This window comes from Lates calcarifer, linkage group LG20 (assembly GCF_001640805.2).
Source record: "Lates calcarifer isolate ASB-BC8 linkage group LG20, TLL_Latcal_v3, whole genome shotgun sequence".
Taxonomy (NCBI): domain Eukaryota; kingdom Metazoa; phylum Chordata; class Actinopteri; family Centropomidae; genus Lates; species Lates calcarifer.
This window is the reverse complement of record NC_066852.1, coordinates 18189796-18202357: the sequence shown is the minus strand read 5'-3', so window position 1 is coordinate 18202357 and position 12562 is coordinate 18189796. Positions and strand designations below refer to the sequence as shown.

The window sequence follows — 12562 nt, the reverse complement described above, 5'->3', positions numbered from 1 at the left end:
ACCGCGGCTCATTTAGTGCTTCGGGCAGAAAGACAACCATTAGCTTTGGAAGTGTGCGACTGCTCCCATGCCCTCAGCTACACTCCTGCTCTGTTTACTTTAGAACAGCAAACATCCCACTTGGGAAAAGTTGAAGGGGCACTTTAATGGATTCAGGGTTTTCTCACTGTGTGGAATTCAAAAAATTCTGTCAGGTTTATGTGAGTTTAACTGGCCATTTCTAGCTTATCTGTGTTTGAACTACAGGATTTATCAGATATTTGAAAATTATTTTTGATATAATGCAGTTTGATAAGGCGGCACTTTATGAATTTGTTTGATATCTTGATAAATAATGAATTTCAAAATGCGTCTGAGGTAGCTGCATTTCATTAAAACTTTACTGTTTACTGTCAGTCACATAGGTTTTTATTTCAAATATCATTTTATTTACTTCCTGTTGAATTTATCAAAGTCTCTAAGATCATTATGAGTTGTGTCACAGGATCTGACCTGAGCTCTGTGCCATGCTTTGTTTTCCCTCTGAATATCCTGTTTGATTATGCGTTCCAGTATTTTCAGCATCAGTTTTATGTTTGCATGGATGCATTAGATTTCTAGATTTACCTCTGAAAGGTCTCTTTGTTAGTTTGTCCATCTGTGGAAGTCCGGCTGAACGTGCAGCATACTGAGGGCTTGTTAGAGGCTCGTTTGTTTTCTTGCTGTTATCAGCAACACTGGTATTTACACTGACTCACCGAAACTCCAGCCCAGTTTCGATGACATTTGTATCTACCCTGCCCTCTGCTGACATAAGGAAACACTGCGCCTCCTGACCTGTGGCAGTTTGAAACATGATCATGCAACTTTCACAGCTTGAGTGACATATTACCTCTCAATTAAAACAAAAATATAACTCCCAAACAGTGCTGGAAAGTAACTAAGTACATTTACTTAAGTACATTTTAAGGTACTTGTAATATACTTGAGTATTTCCATTTTATGCTACTTAATATTTTACAACCTCTTCGGCTTCTCAGGTTTTACAAAAAGCAGCCTGTAGTCAGGGTCACAATTCAGATGTCTATGAGTTGTTATTAACAGCTCCACCATGTTGTGATTTTTCCCTCCAAACTTCTTTCATGCTTTAATTTCAATAAATGTTCAAATGATCCAGTATCTCAGCAAAAATCAAAGATAAAAAAAAAAAAAAATCCCAAAAATGAAAGCAAATTTGTAAATCAGAACAACCTCTTCCCTTATCCCAGGACCCCTCAGATTTATCTGGTGTCCCTGCATGTAAAAATAGTTCAAACTAGCTCCATCTCCAGCAGCTACCACAGTCACATGCTGCTGTAATGTCCTCTATGATAATACATCAGTCATGATCAGTCATGGCTTCTTGACATGATTCATTTTCATATTTTCTATTAGATATCTTGATATTCTGTCCTTGTTTAAGCACGTTGCATATTATAATCAGAATAAGGTTAAAAATTCAGTTCAACAGACCTAACATATTTCTCTGTCCCCAGCTTAAGCTATTATCTCTATCAGGTGTAATTTATCTTCCCTGTCCTCTGTCTTCATCTCTCCACTCAGCAATCTCTGGACAGCCGCCACCGTCTGCTCTGCAAACAGAGGGAGGACGCCAAAGATCTGAAGGATAACCTGGACCGGAGAGAGAACGTGGTCTCCACCTTCCTGTCGCGCCAGCTGTCCGCCGAGCAGCTGCAGGACTACCGGCGCTTCGTCCAGACCAAGGCCTCGCTGCTCATCAGGCAGAAGGACCTGGAGGAGAAGCAGAGGCTGGGAGAGGAGCAGCTGGAGGCACTTTCCAATAGTCTAAATCTGTGAGGGGAGAAGAAGAGAGGCGAAAAAAAAAAAAAGCTCTGGATTTCTCCTTTTTGTCTTTTACTTTGCCTTGAAAGAGGGACGTGTAGAGAGTTTCATCTGTGCTTTGCTGGCTCGGTTTGCCACATACAGGCCATGGATTATCCAGCTGGTCCAGTTGATGTGTCTAAGCCTTTGCACTCTGTCATGACTTTTCTTTTGTCCTTTAAAAGAGTTTGACAGAACCACAGGGGAACCCATCATGCCATTCTGCTCTTCTCTCATAACTATAAGCCATACATGATCTGAGCAGTAAAGACTTTTGAGACTGAAGTCCGTTGCCTTTCTGTCGTCTACCGCGGGTGCTCGGAAGGCTTACCCACTCTCCGCCCGACACCGTTCACAGTCTGCGCATTCTACAGTGTGTGGCTGAAGACTCATCCCCTTATGTTGTACATTTTTCCTTTGACTTCAAACAGAAGAGTGAACTTTTTCTGTTTTTTGCGTGTGCCTTGGTATTCGTGTTGCCGTGGACCATTCTCTGTTAGAGCTGCTGTGTGGAAACTTTGCGTCCCCTGTTAGCAATTCAATAACTGTCCTTCTTTTTTCAGTAAGATGGTAGCGCTATAGCCCTTTTATCTGCACCTGTGGAAACCTATTATAAGCTTTAAGATTGTATTTTGACCAGTGAGAAGGCTTCAGTGAAAGAAAGTAGAGAGGCAGTGTACTGTATCATGTCAGTAAAATGTACAATAGATGTAGTAGATTTAATCTTTTGTTTTTTTAATGTTCTTATTTTTTAATATGTTTCAAATTAAGGCACTAAAAACCAAAAAAGGTGAATGAAAAAAAAGCACTTTGTAATGATACACAAATGCACATTTCTTCAAATCAAGATTTGTTTTCGAAATAATTTCAAGTGAAAGCCTTACTCCATCCATCTTAACAATACTTTTATTTGTACTTATTTTCTTTGTTGTGTCATTCATTTTAAATAGGAATGTTGAAATTATGTTTTATAAAAGGTACATGAGCACACCCAGCAAACGTTAAGGATTGTGTACAAATACTTTTCCAACTAATTTCATGATGATTTCATGCTGGAACAGTTCCTCACATGGAGGTGCTAAACTTCTACAAAGCGGATTATCAGTAAACAACAATTACATCACTGGGTCCTAATGTCCCTTTGTCACAGAAGTGACACGTGATACTTGAAATACTTTATTTTTTTTCTTATAAGAGGAAAGTCCACAAGCTTCACTTCAGGTGTCTTAATCTAATTTTCTATTCACTACCTCCACAACATAGCCCCCTTAAGACACGTGTAACCTATGAGTTTATTTAAATGCACACATTAGTATCTAGTTAAAAAGCTCTTATTGATAGCCCTGAATGAAAACACACTTTTAAGTCAAATTACATTCCCCTCAAACAAATCTCACATTTTCAAAGGATACCTGTGTTTCCTTGTTAATATTTGTCATTAGTTTTGTTAGTTGTATTAATTTCTTTTGTACTGAATCTTCAACTGGACTTTGCACACATTGCACAGTCGTTAAAGAGCGATGAGAGCTGTTGCTTTTCATCAGAATATTTGCAGCGAGCGTGTGTACGTGTGTGCGTTCGCTTGGGATTGTGAATGTCTTACATTTCTGTGCGTAGAGGTTAAGTCGTCGAACAGAAAGACAGAGCTTTCTCTCGGTGTTTGCTGTGTTAGTTAGCAACAGAACTCCTATGAAGTCGTAATATGATCAAAATGTTGAAGTGATCCAATGTATGGGGTTGACTGTGTGTGTGTGATATTTATGTAATAATGACCACAAAGAGGCAGAGCATCATTAGCAGCCTCCATATACAAAAAAAAAAAATCATTTACTGACTAACATAAAATGTCAAACAAGTGGACAAGTAAACAGCTAAAAGCAGGTTTTCCTCAGAACCCGTGAAGATATTTTCATGGTTCGCCACCGACCCCCCTAAAACATTTCTCTGGAGATTTACAACTCTGCCTGTCTCAGTTTGCTAAACAAATGTATGTTTGTTTTGGCCTTTGTGCTGACGCAGGGCTGAGGGGTTAGAAAGACTCTTGCGTTGTTCCCTTGCAGGCTGCTGGAATTCCTAAAGTATGCAAAAGACCAACATTTTGGAGAAAGAGAAGACTCCCACAGAGGAGCAAGCACATGGAAAAACGCTCATTTTTAGTTGTTGCTGTTTGTGCGTATGACAAACATTTGACAACAACAGAGGTCACAGAGAAGGGGCCTGTTTTTGAAGTAGGGACTGGGAGATTTTGTTTCAAGTACTGGAGGTGTGTGATACTGATGTGAACAGAATCTGCTTGCAACCCAAGAAGGAAAGACATATTTCAGTGAGTTCCAGCTGGTGGGATGACAGCAGAGACATTTCTAGATCTACTTTTTTTTCCTGTTATATTTCACAGTGGTTTTCTGAGATTTTGAGTTTTGTTTTTCGTGCCTGTTTGGAGTTGTAAATACCACAATGTTTGTAATATTGTGAATAAATTAAGCTCTCCCTCTCCTAGTGTTTTACATTTCTTCTTTTTCAAAGGACACAAATCAGACACATATGCCCAGCCTGAATAGTAGAAAGCAATTGGTACAGGAATCACATCACGTTCAACACATGACAGACTATACATAAAAGTGCAAATACAGTCTACATGACCTATGTATGGCAAAAGTGATTTAGGTTTGGTGCTAATATTGCAGTAGTCAGAGTGTAAGAACTGTGAAGTTTGGATATTTTGTTGCATCATTTCATTTAAACCTGTGAAATAGTTACTTGCTGTTACATTCTGGCTTTCCTCTTCCTCAGTAGTTGAAGCTCTCCAGGTTTGGTCGTTCGTCTCAGAGTTCGTCTCTGCCCTCTGCAGGCACATCAACACAATGCCTCTGAGAAATATCTGATTCACTGTCACTGAGTTCTCCTGGCAGCCAGAATACTGGTGCAATCAGTTCCCTACATTTTAATTTATGTTTTAAGTTGGGAAAATAACAACCAGGTAATGCATCTTAATAATACATCTTTAACACAATTGGTTTTTTTTTATATATTATACACAAATAGGTTGAATATATGTATATGGAAGAAGGAGAAAGGTTTTAGAGGTCTTAGGTGCTTTTTTGCTGAACTGGTTTATATTTATTTAAACTGAATATCGTGAACGTTGCTCCTACAGTAATCCTAATTATGTTTTATATAAATTGGGAAATTTTGTCATATAATTGAATGCTGCATTGCACTCAGTGTCAGTCAGTCTCACATTCAATGCTGACATGTTCCATCACAAGGCAATTGCTGGGCATAAACGTACCTGCATCTTGAATCAAGGTGAAATAAAGCTAGATAGATGCTACTAGCTTTAAAGGAATAATCTGACATTTTGGGGAAATGCACTTATTCACTGTCTGAGATGAGAAGACTGACACCACGCTCATGTTTTCAGGGGTAAATATCAAGCTACTGGCAACACTTGGTTAGCTTTACTTAGCATAAGGTCTGAAAACATTGGAGGTAATAGCCTTCTCTCTCCTAAAGTAACTAAATCTACCTTCCAGCACCTCTAAGGCTCTACGTATACCGACAAAGCTAAGCTAGCTGTTTCCTCCTATCAGTTTTTATGCTAAGATAAGCCAATCAGCTGTAGGAATCTAGCACCATTTTGAGCAGACATGACTACGGTATCAATCTGCTCATCTCATTCTCTGCTGGAAGGCATGTAAGCTTATTTCACAAAGTGTCTACCACTACTGTAAGAAGAACTGGTGCTCAGGACTATGACATATTGAGAGGGATATATTTTCACTAACCACTCTGTGTGTCCCATCCCTCTTATCTCTTTCATGCCTCCCTGCCCTTGTTTGTTCAGCCTCACAGTGGAGGACTGTTCAGTCTGTTTGTCAGCAACAACAAATGCTTATTAAAAGAATGAACAGAATGGACTGAGAAGGAGAAAAAAAAGATTTCATCTTGGCAAGTGGAAGAGGAAAACCCCAGGAGGGCAGTGAGAGACACTAGACAGCACTTAGCGCACTTTACCAAGTAACAAAACACTTTCAATCATGTTCTCACTGAAGGCAGCAGGGACGTAAAAACACGACTCAGGGAATTCTTAACAAGAAAGATCTTTGTCAGACACTAATTGCATGGTAATTAGGTTTTCGCGTCGTCACAAAGGCAGTGGGAGCGATGTAGCATTTGGTGTGAGCACGCTGCAGACAACAAACAGGAGGGAACAGGATGGCCTGAACACTTCAGCAGCAGTTCTGTCACACTGCTGGATAATGAGGAGCTTTGCCGCTGATAATCACTGACTGTGTCTTTCTGTCTCGACATGCGATGCAGGGAAACAGAAAATGGTGGATGAAACATACAATTCAGCAGGGAATCTCCATCTCCACCATTTTTTATTGCTCCGTGCCACCAGATAACTGTGTTAAATTGGTAATAACACACAGTGCCTGGAGGAGGTCAGGAGAGTGATTTATCAACACCGATGACTCAGTGATTACTCTGCCAGGTGCTCAGATTGGTGGCTTCAAAGCTCACTTTTCAACCTGAACTCTGAACTCTCCGCCCGCAGGAATGTCAGCATACCTTCGGTCTCCTCCACCAACTTTCTCATTACACACAGCTCAGTTATGAAGACTAACAAAACCAAAAAAAATGTTGTACCAGTTTTATACCACAGTGATTTATTGGCTCTATTGGCAGACGTTTCTGTTGGAGTTCTGCTCTAATTAAGCTATTTTAAGGCCTGTGTATAACTATCTGACACACTCACACACACACACACAGGATAATAGTTTACAGTGAAAATGCGTCCCAGACCTCATGATACTCAGTTATTTTGACATTGTCATTTAAGTGTTATTTAAGTCATGATTTACCACTGAGATCAATGTTAGTGGTGGATTGTGCTGCACAAAGGCATTTCTAATATTCTGCCCTCCCACATCTATGTAAATGAGAGGGACATAACAATTTACAAATACACACATACTACACTTTTAACTATGACCTTAATAATAAACATATAATTGAATTTACACATTTCCAACAATGTCACTAAAAACAGAATATTAGGATCTGTAAAGGCAAATGTTATGGCAAGATTGTTGTATTGGAAATACTTAAGTACCCAGTAAAGGAGCCAGAGAGCATGTATTTCATGACAGGCCAGAGATCAGAAGTTTGTGCGGACTTGAGTGGAGTACATGGGGACTTCCTTCTTCATCATAATAAAGCTGTCAGGACTAATTTGTGTTGCATTGTTACAGTAATTTCACTTTACAGACATTACAGATTTACACTGGATTGTGTCCAGTACTCGAGTAGGAGGAGACAAGTTTAATCAAATCTTACTCAGCATCAACAGACAGTGATGATATTACCTTTAAAGGGATAGTTACCCCATTTTGGAAAAATGAACTCATTCACCTTCTTCAAGAGTTAGAAGAGTGCTACCACTCTAAATATGAAGCTACAGCTAGGCTAGCAACCAGTTAGTGTAGCTTAGCGCAACGACTGGTAGCAGGGGGATATAGCTAGCCTGGCTCTGTCCAGTAGCTTACAAATTAAATACTAATTCATATACAAAAAAATGAAAGGCCAAGAAATTGTTACAGCATGTAACTCTTTGTAAAACCACTAACTGCTTTTATATTTCTGTCTGTGTGTGGCTTAACTTAACAAGATACAACATGTTTCTTGACAGGTGTTTAAAGGTGGCTGTAGTTTAGTGCTTACAGTCAGAATTAGCTCCCACATGGAAAACACAGGATGTACAGTTTAAACAAGCCAACAGTATGTGAACAGCTTACTGCATGAACACTCATAAATGGACCAGTTTCAAAACAAATATCTCTACTTTAGTGGAATTTACTGCTCATACTTCATAAGTAACAGAAACAGTAATATGGTGTTCCTGCCTCTTTTATCCGAAGGATTGGCGTATTCTTTCCACCACTCTGGCTCTTGTTCTTGACCTTGTGTTAGCCTCTCTGCTCGCAGCAGCAGCAGCAGCAGTAGCAGCAGAAAAGAACCCTTACTTAATAAAACCCCGAGGCTTGGAGATGAAACATCGTCTTGACGTAAAGACAAATGTATGCTGCTGGGGAAGTGACATCATGTGACACGGGCAGATGACCACAGGACACATGCCATTACTAAATACCGCTTCTTCTTTTCCTCTGATTTTCTTTTTCTTTTTCCAACAAGCTGCAGCTGAGCATGTCGTCCTCTGCATCTTGATGACTCCTAGTTAGTAGGACCGTTTGTCACAGCTGTTGGAGAAAATGAATCAGGACAGACAGGAAATAAGACGGCAAAGTTCAGTTCTAGACATGAATGCTGCTCTTCTTCCTCTGCCACAGCCTGCCGGGGTCCAGCAATGATATAAGCTCACACTTTCAGCCACACACGTGCAAACACACGCTCATCCCCAGACAGCTGCTTATCTGACTGAATCACAGCTGTCTCAACAAGCTAGAAGGTGGATCCCAGCCACATTTCAGAGATGTTTTGGCATGTACAGGGAGTGTAATGATTTATGGCGCACCTGCACACACCTTTATGAGTAAAACACCTTCTATGTTTTCTAATAAAAATGTATTGTAATTCAATTAAATCCAGTGTTTGTTTTCAGGGCACTGCAGTGGACCTTTGCTTCCCCTTCATGCTTCACACTGTTTAATTATTAATCTGTTATAAAGTGAAGCGAGAGGCGAGAGTCCTCTAAATCCTCCTCAGAGGCACAAACACTGATTTTCATTCTTATTTATTAATTCATTTTGTTGCCACTACATGTTTGACTCACCCGCAAGTCAGCACATCTACACTTTTTTTTTTTTTTTTTTTGGGTGCATGTTTGGCCTCTGGAAATTGAGAACATGACCACTTCACCAGTCTCAGTTCAGCTCTTAGTCAGAGATGAAATCACAGAGGGGAACGAGTCAAGTCTCAATCTGTCTGTTTAATCAGTAACAAAATGTCTTTGTTGTAGGTTGAATTTCTTGTAAGTACTAATTCAGTCTTTATCAGAAATAAACTGAGGGAGGATATTTTGAAGAGAAAAATCACTTGTTCTGCGAACTGTTGGTTTAAGTGCTTGGTACAGTGGAGGTTTTTTGTCTGAACTGGAACGCTACAGTAATAAAAAACTCTTAATTTAGATGAATACAAACGGAAAAAACTCACCATAAAATGAACATATTACAATGTAATATTTTCTCAGTTATGCTTGATTCACACTAGGAAACAAAATCTTATGATACAACTCATACAGGTGGCATAAAAGACTAAGATTCAGGCTAAGAAAGCCAGTGAACGAGGCTGTCACCTGGTGGCATCATCAACAAGATGGTGCATCTGTGTTACTCACCACACAACCAATGAACCAGAAAATAACATAAACACAAAAAAAGGAGTCATTGATTATTTTTCAGTTTGGGTCATTGCTGAAGAAGGCCCCAACAATCAGAGGACTGTCAGGTTCTTGTTCCATTTTCACACTGTTCCCTCATGAAAATAAGTCAAGAAAGAGTTCACCCTTTACATAAAAACATCTGATACAACTCTATGTCTGAGGCCAGGGCTGCTGCTGCTGTCCTCCCTCTCCTCGCTGGGGTCCTCACTCAGGGAATAAAATCCCGGCCTCTGCTTGTGCTTCTTCTTGTGGCCCGTCATGTGCGGCTGGAAGAGACGGCTTATTGAATACAGTCCCTTGGAGAGATCCGGGAACAGGTCCAGCTCATCTTTCTCGTTCAGGGCCCTGTTCCCGGCCTGTCTGGCTTTGGGCTCGCCCAGCATCTCCCTCATGGTCTCTGTAATGCCTTTGTGCAGATAGTGGTAGGCCTTCTTCCCGCAGTTGTCCCTGATGCTCACGTCGGCCCCGAATTCCTTCACCAGCATGGTCATGATGTACTGCTGGTCGTGCAGGGCGGCGATGTGCAAGGGAGTGTACCCGCCGTGTGCTTTGGCATTGATGTCGACGTCGACCCCTCCCTGCCTCGACAGGTCAATGATCTTCACAAGCATTTCACTGTTCCCACACTTGGCTGCCCAGTGCAGAGCGGTGAACCCTGACATGAAGTCCCTCTTCTCGGCCAGCTGGCTGTCTCTCAGCAGCAGGCCATAAACCTGGCTCCAGTGGCCAGCGGCGCACTTGACCAGCCATTCATGTTCTGACTGCTCCAGGGGAACCACTGAGGGAATCCTTGTGTCTTTGTGCTCTTCTGATGCCTTGGTACTCTTCGCCGCTGCCCTCCTCAGCTGGGGTGAGCTGATGCTGCCGCTGCTTCCTGCCTCCACTGAAGGGGGTCTCCTCTTGTTCCTGGAGGCCTCCAGTTTTGGACTCTCAGGAGCATCATCAGGGTCCGTCTTCAGTTTGCGGATCTCCACCATGGTGGCACTGGGTGGCATTCTCAGGGGCAAAGCATAAGGTTTGCTCTGGGTGGTGCTGGCCTCATTTATGGCACCCCTTCTTGGGCAGTCACCTCCATTTGAGTCCTGCTTCTGGATCTCAAAATTCAGGGTCCTTTTAACTCTAATACTATATTTGCTCCTCTGCAGTGCCAGCTGTATAGGAGACAGTAATTCCGCAGGATTCTCACCACTTTCCTTTGCATGTTCTTGATCAGGTTGGTAGGCAGCTGACCCCCCTCCTCCTGAATCCACAGAGGTCTCAGTCTCCTCGCACCGCGCAGGTGGGCGCTGCTGCTCACCCGTCTGCTGAGTCTTTTCCTCGCGGCTCTCCGCACTCTCCAGCAAGTGCTGATACATTTTCTTGATGACAACATACCGGACACCGTCGATTTCTCTGACGAACGCGACGTTGTTGACGAAAGTCTTGAAAAGCTCCCTGTTCCGCTCTCTCTCCGCCGGGTCACCGCAGTCTACAGAACCTTTAAACTTACCCACCAAGTCGGACTTCTTCACTCTGCCCCCCTCCGCTATAAGGAAAGACAGGATGGATTCCTGCGTCAGAACCATTGTTAAAACTGTTGCTTTTAGGCTTTAGACGCGGATTACTATTAAAAACTCCTCAGCTCCCAACAGGCGCACTGTATCCTGTTACACCTTTGTCCTGGTGTTGGTGCGGTAGCCCTCACCTGGCCGTTCACTTCTCTCCTCCCCACCTGGAGGTGTCTTTTTCCGGGAAAAGCGCAGACGTGGATACAATTTGAATAATATATGCAGATGTTTCCCTGTAGGCAAAGTAGCTTTTTAGACTTTTAAATCGAAGGCTGCGAGACATCAAGTTGTTTTAGTTTATTTCCTGGTCTCTGAATGAAAAGTACCCTAAAAGAAACTGCAACTCTCATTTTTACACCACACAGCAACACTCTACTCCTGTAACACACACGCACACACACACAAGATAGAGAAAAGTGATAACATAAAATTTCTGTTAAATATCCTTCTCAGTTTATGTAAAAAAAAAAAAAAAAAAGATAATTACCAATTACTAATTACCAATTAAAGGATTATAAAACACATTTCTTTGGCCTGGTTATATTTATAACTTTAGTTAAGTAATCTAGTACAACCAGACTAGTGTACCAAACCACAAAGATGTCAGTATGTGTGTTTCTCTTCCCTCCTATTTTGTAGGCTAGGTGTACATATGTGAGTTTATTTCTTGTAGGTATACCAATAAGTGAAGTGATCTTTGTCTGTCTAAACCGTCAAAAACCGGTTTAGACAACCGTGTTTAAACCGTCAATACAACGGTCGTTAAAGAGGAAGGTTTGTTTGTTTTATCAATATCATTTTCAGCCTTAAGATCCAGCACTACTGGTCGGGCCATAAAACACACACACAGTTTATAAATGTTTAATGTAAACTGGATGCCAGCATAAAGCTGCAAAGTAGGCCATAAGTCCCCAGGGCACCAAGGCTACATGCACTTACAAACAATACAATACACACAATACAAGACTGGTTTTTAATTGGAGAAAATGAGACATAGTAATAATGATAACATAGTTCGTTCTGATTGGCTGAGTCACAGTGTAGTATAATCAACCTGTGACCTCATTAATTCATTTAAATATGAATGCACTCTCTTGAAAAGGACACATCCATAGCTGACTACACTAAGGTGATGGTTAGGTGTTTTATCATCTCCACCGTTGACACACATACTTCTAAGCACCCTCCTCCATCCCCACCGTCGCTCTGCGGCGCTGCTCACTCCTGTCCTGGCTTGCAGTGAGTGCAGCATGACATTCCTGGAGTGAATGGGAGTTCCTAAGAAGTGGCCATATTGGAGCCTATCTGTCCCGCCCAAAGATGTCACCGGGACGTCAAGATAGTTCACCCCCTTCTTTAAAGGGCGTAGAGACACTGACCGTTAAACCGCCTGGAAACACTTCAAGGAATTTTAAACTGCCCCAAATTCTGAATTTGCAAACCTCCATTCAAGCGAGCACTCTTGATAATTAATGAGAGGAGAAACGACTTTTAAAATTTGCGAGTATTCGTTAAATTTACGGCGCACCGCGAGAGTACCTATTATACCTATCCGCTGTTGTAATCTCTGTCTACCAACTTCCTTTTCTACAATACAACGTTTAGCTAAATTAACAGTAAATTAGCAGTTCTTTTTTACTCGTGCTGACTGTCAGTCCAAGTCAAAACGAAGAGAAGAAATTATTTAATCCGCATGAACGAACGAACGAAGGAGAAGCGAAGTAGTAGGGAGTCCTCTTGACGCTTAGCTGGT

General features: G+C 41.5%; 2 protein-coding genes across 3 annotated transcripts in view; one reads left to right on the top strand and one right to left on the bottom strand.

The window, feature by feature from the left end:
• The window catches only part of shroom1 (shroom family member 1), a 33216-nt gene extending 28863 nt beyond the window's left edge, over window positions 1–4353 (top strand). For both annotated transcript variants that reach the window (XM_018691483.2, XM_018691481.2), the window contains exon 9: window positions 1582–4353. In XM_018691483.2, coding sequence (XP_018546999.1) covers window positions 1582–1836 — 255 coding nt within the window. In that variant the 3' untranslated portion in view covers window positions 1837–4353. The remainder of the gene's footprint in view (window positions 1–1581) is intronic.
• Window positions 4354–6510: 2157 nt separating this feature from the next.
• On the bottom strand, window positions 6511–10962 carry LOC108893150 (ankyrin repeat domain-containing protein SOWAHA-like). Its single transcript, XM_018691002.2, has one exon. It carries the CDS (start codon window positions 10825–10827, stop codon window positions 9388–9390), a length of 1440 nt encoding a protein of 479 aa, XP_018546518.1. The 5' UTR covers window positions 10828–10962; the 3' UTR covers window positions 6511–9387.
• Between the last annotated feature and the right edge of the window lie 1600 nt (window positions 10963–12562).

Excerpts from the sequence above, each read along its gene's own strand:
- LOC108893150 (XM_018691002.2), bottom strand. The coding sequence starts at position 10,827 with ATGGTTCTGACGCAGGAATCCATCCTGTCTTTCCTTATAGCGGAGGGG.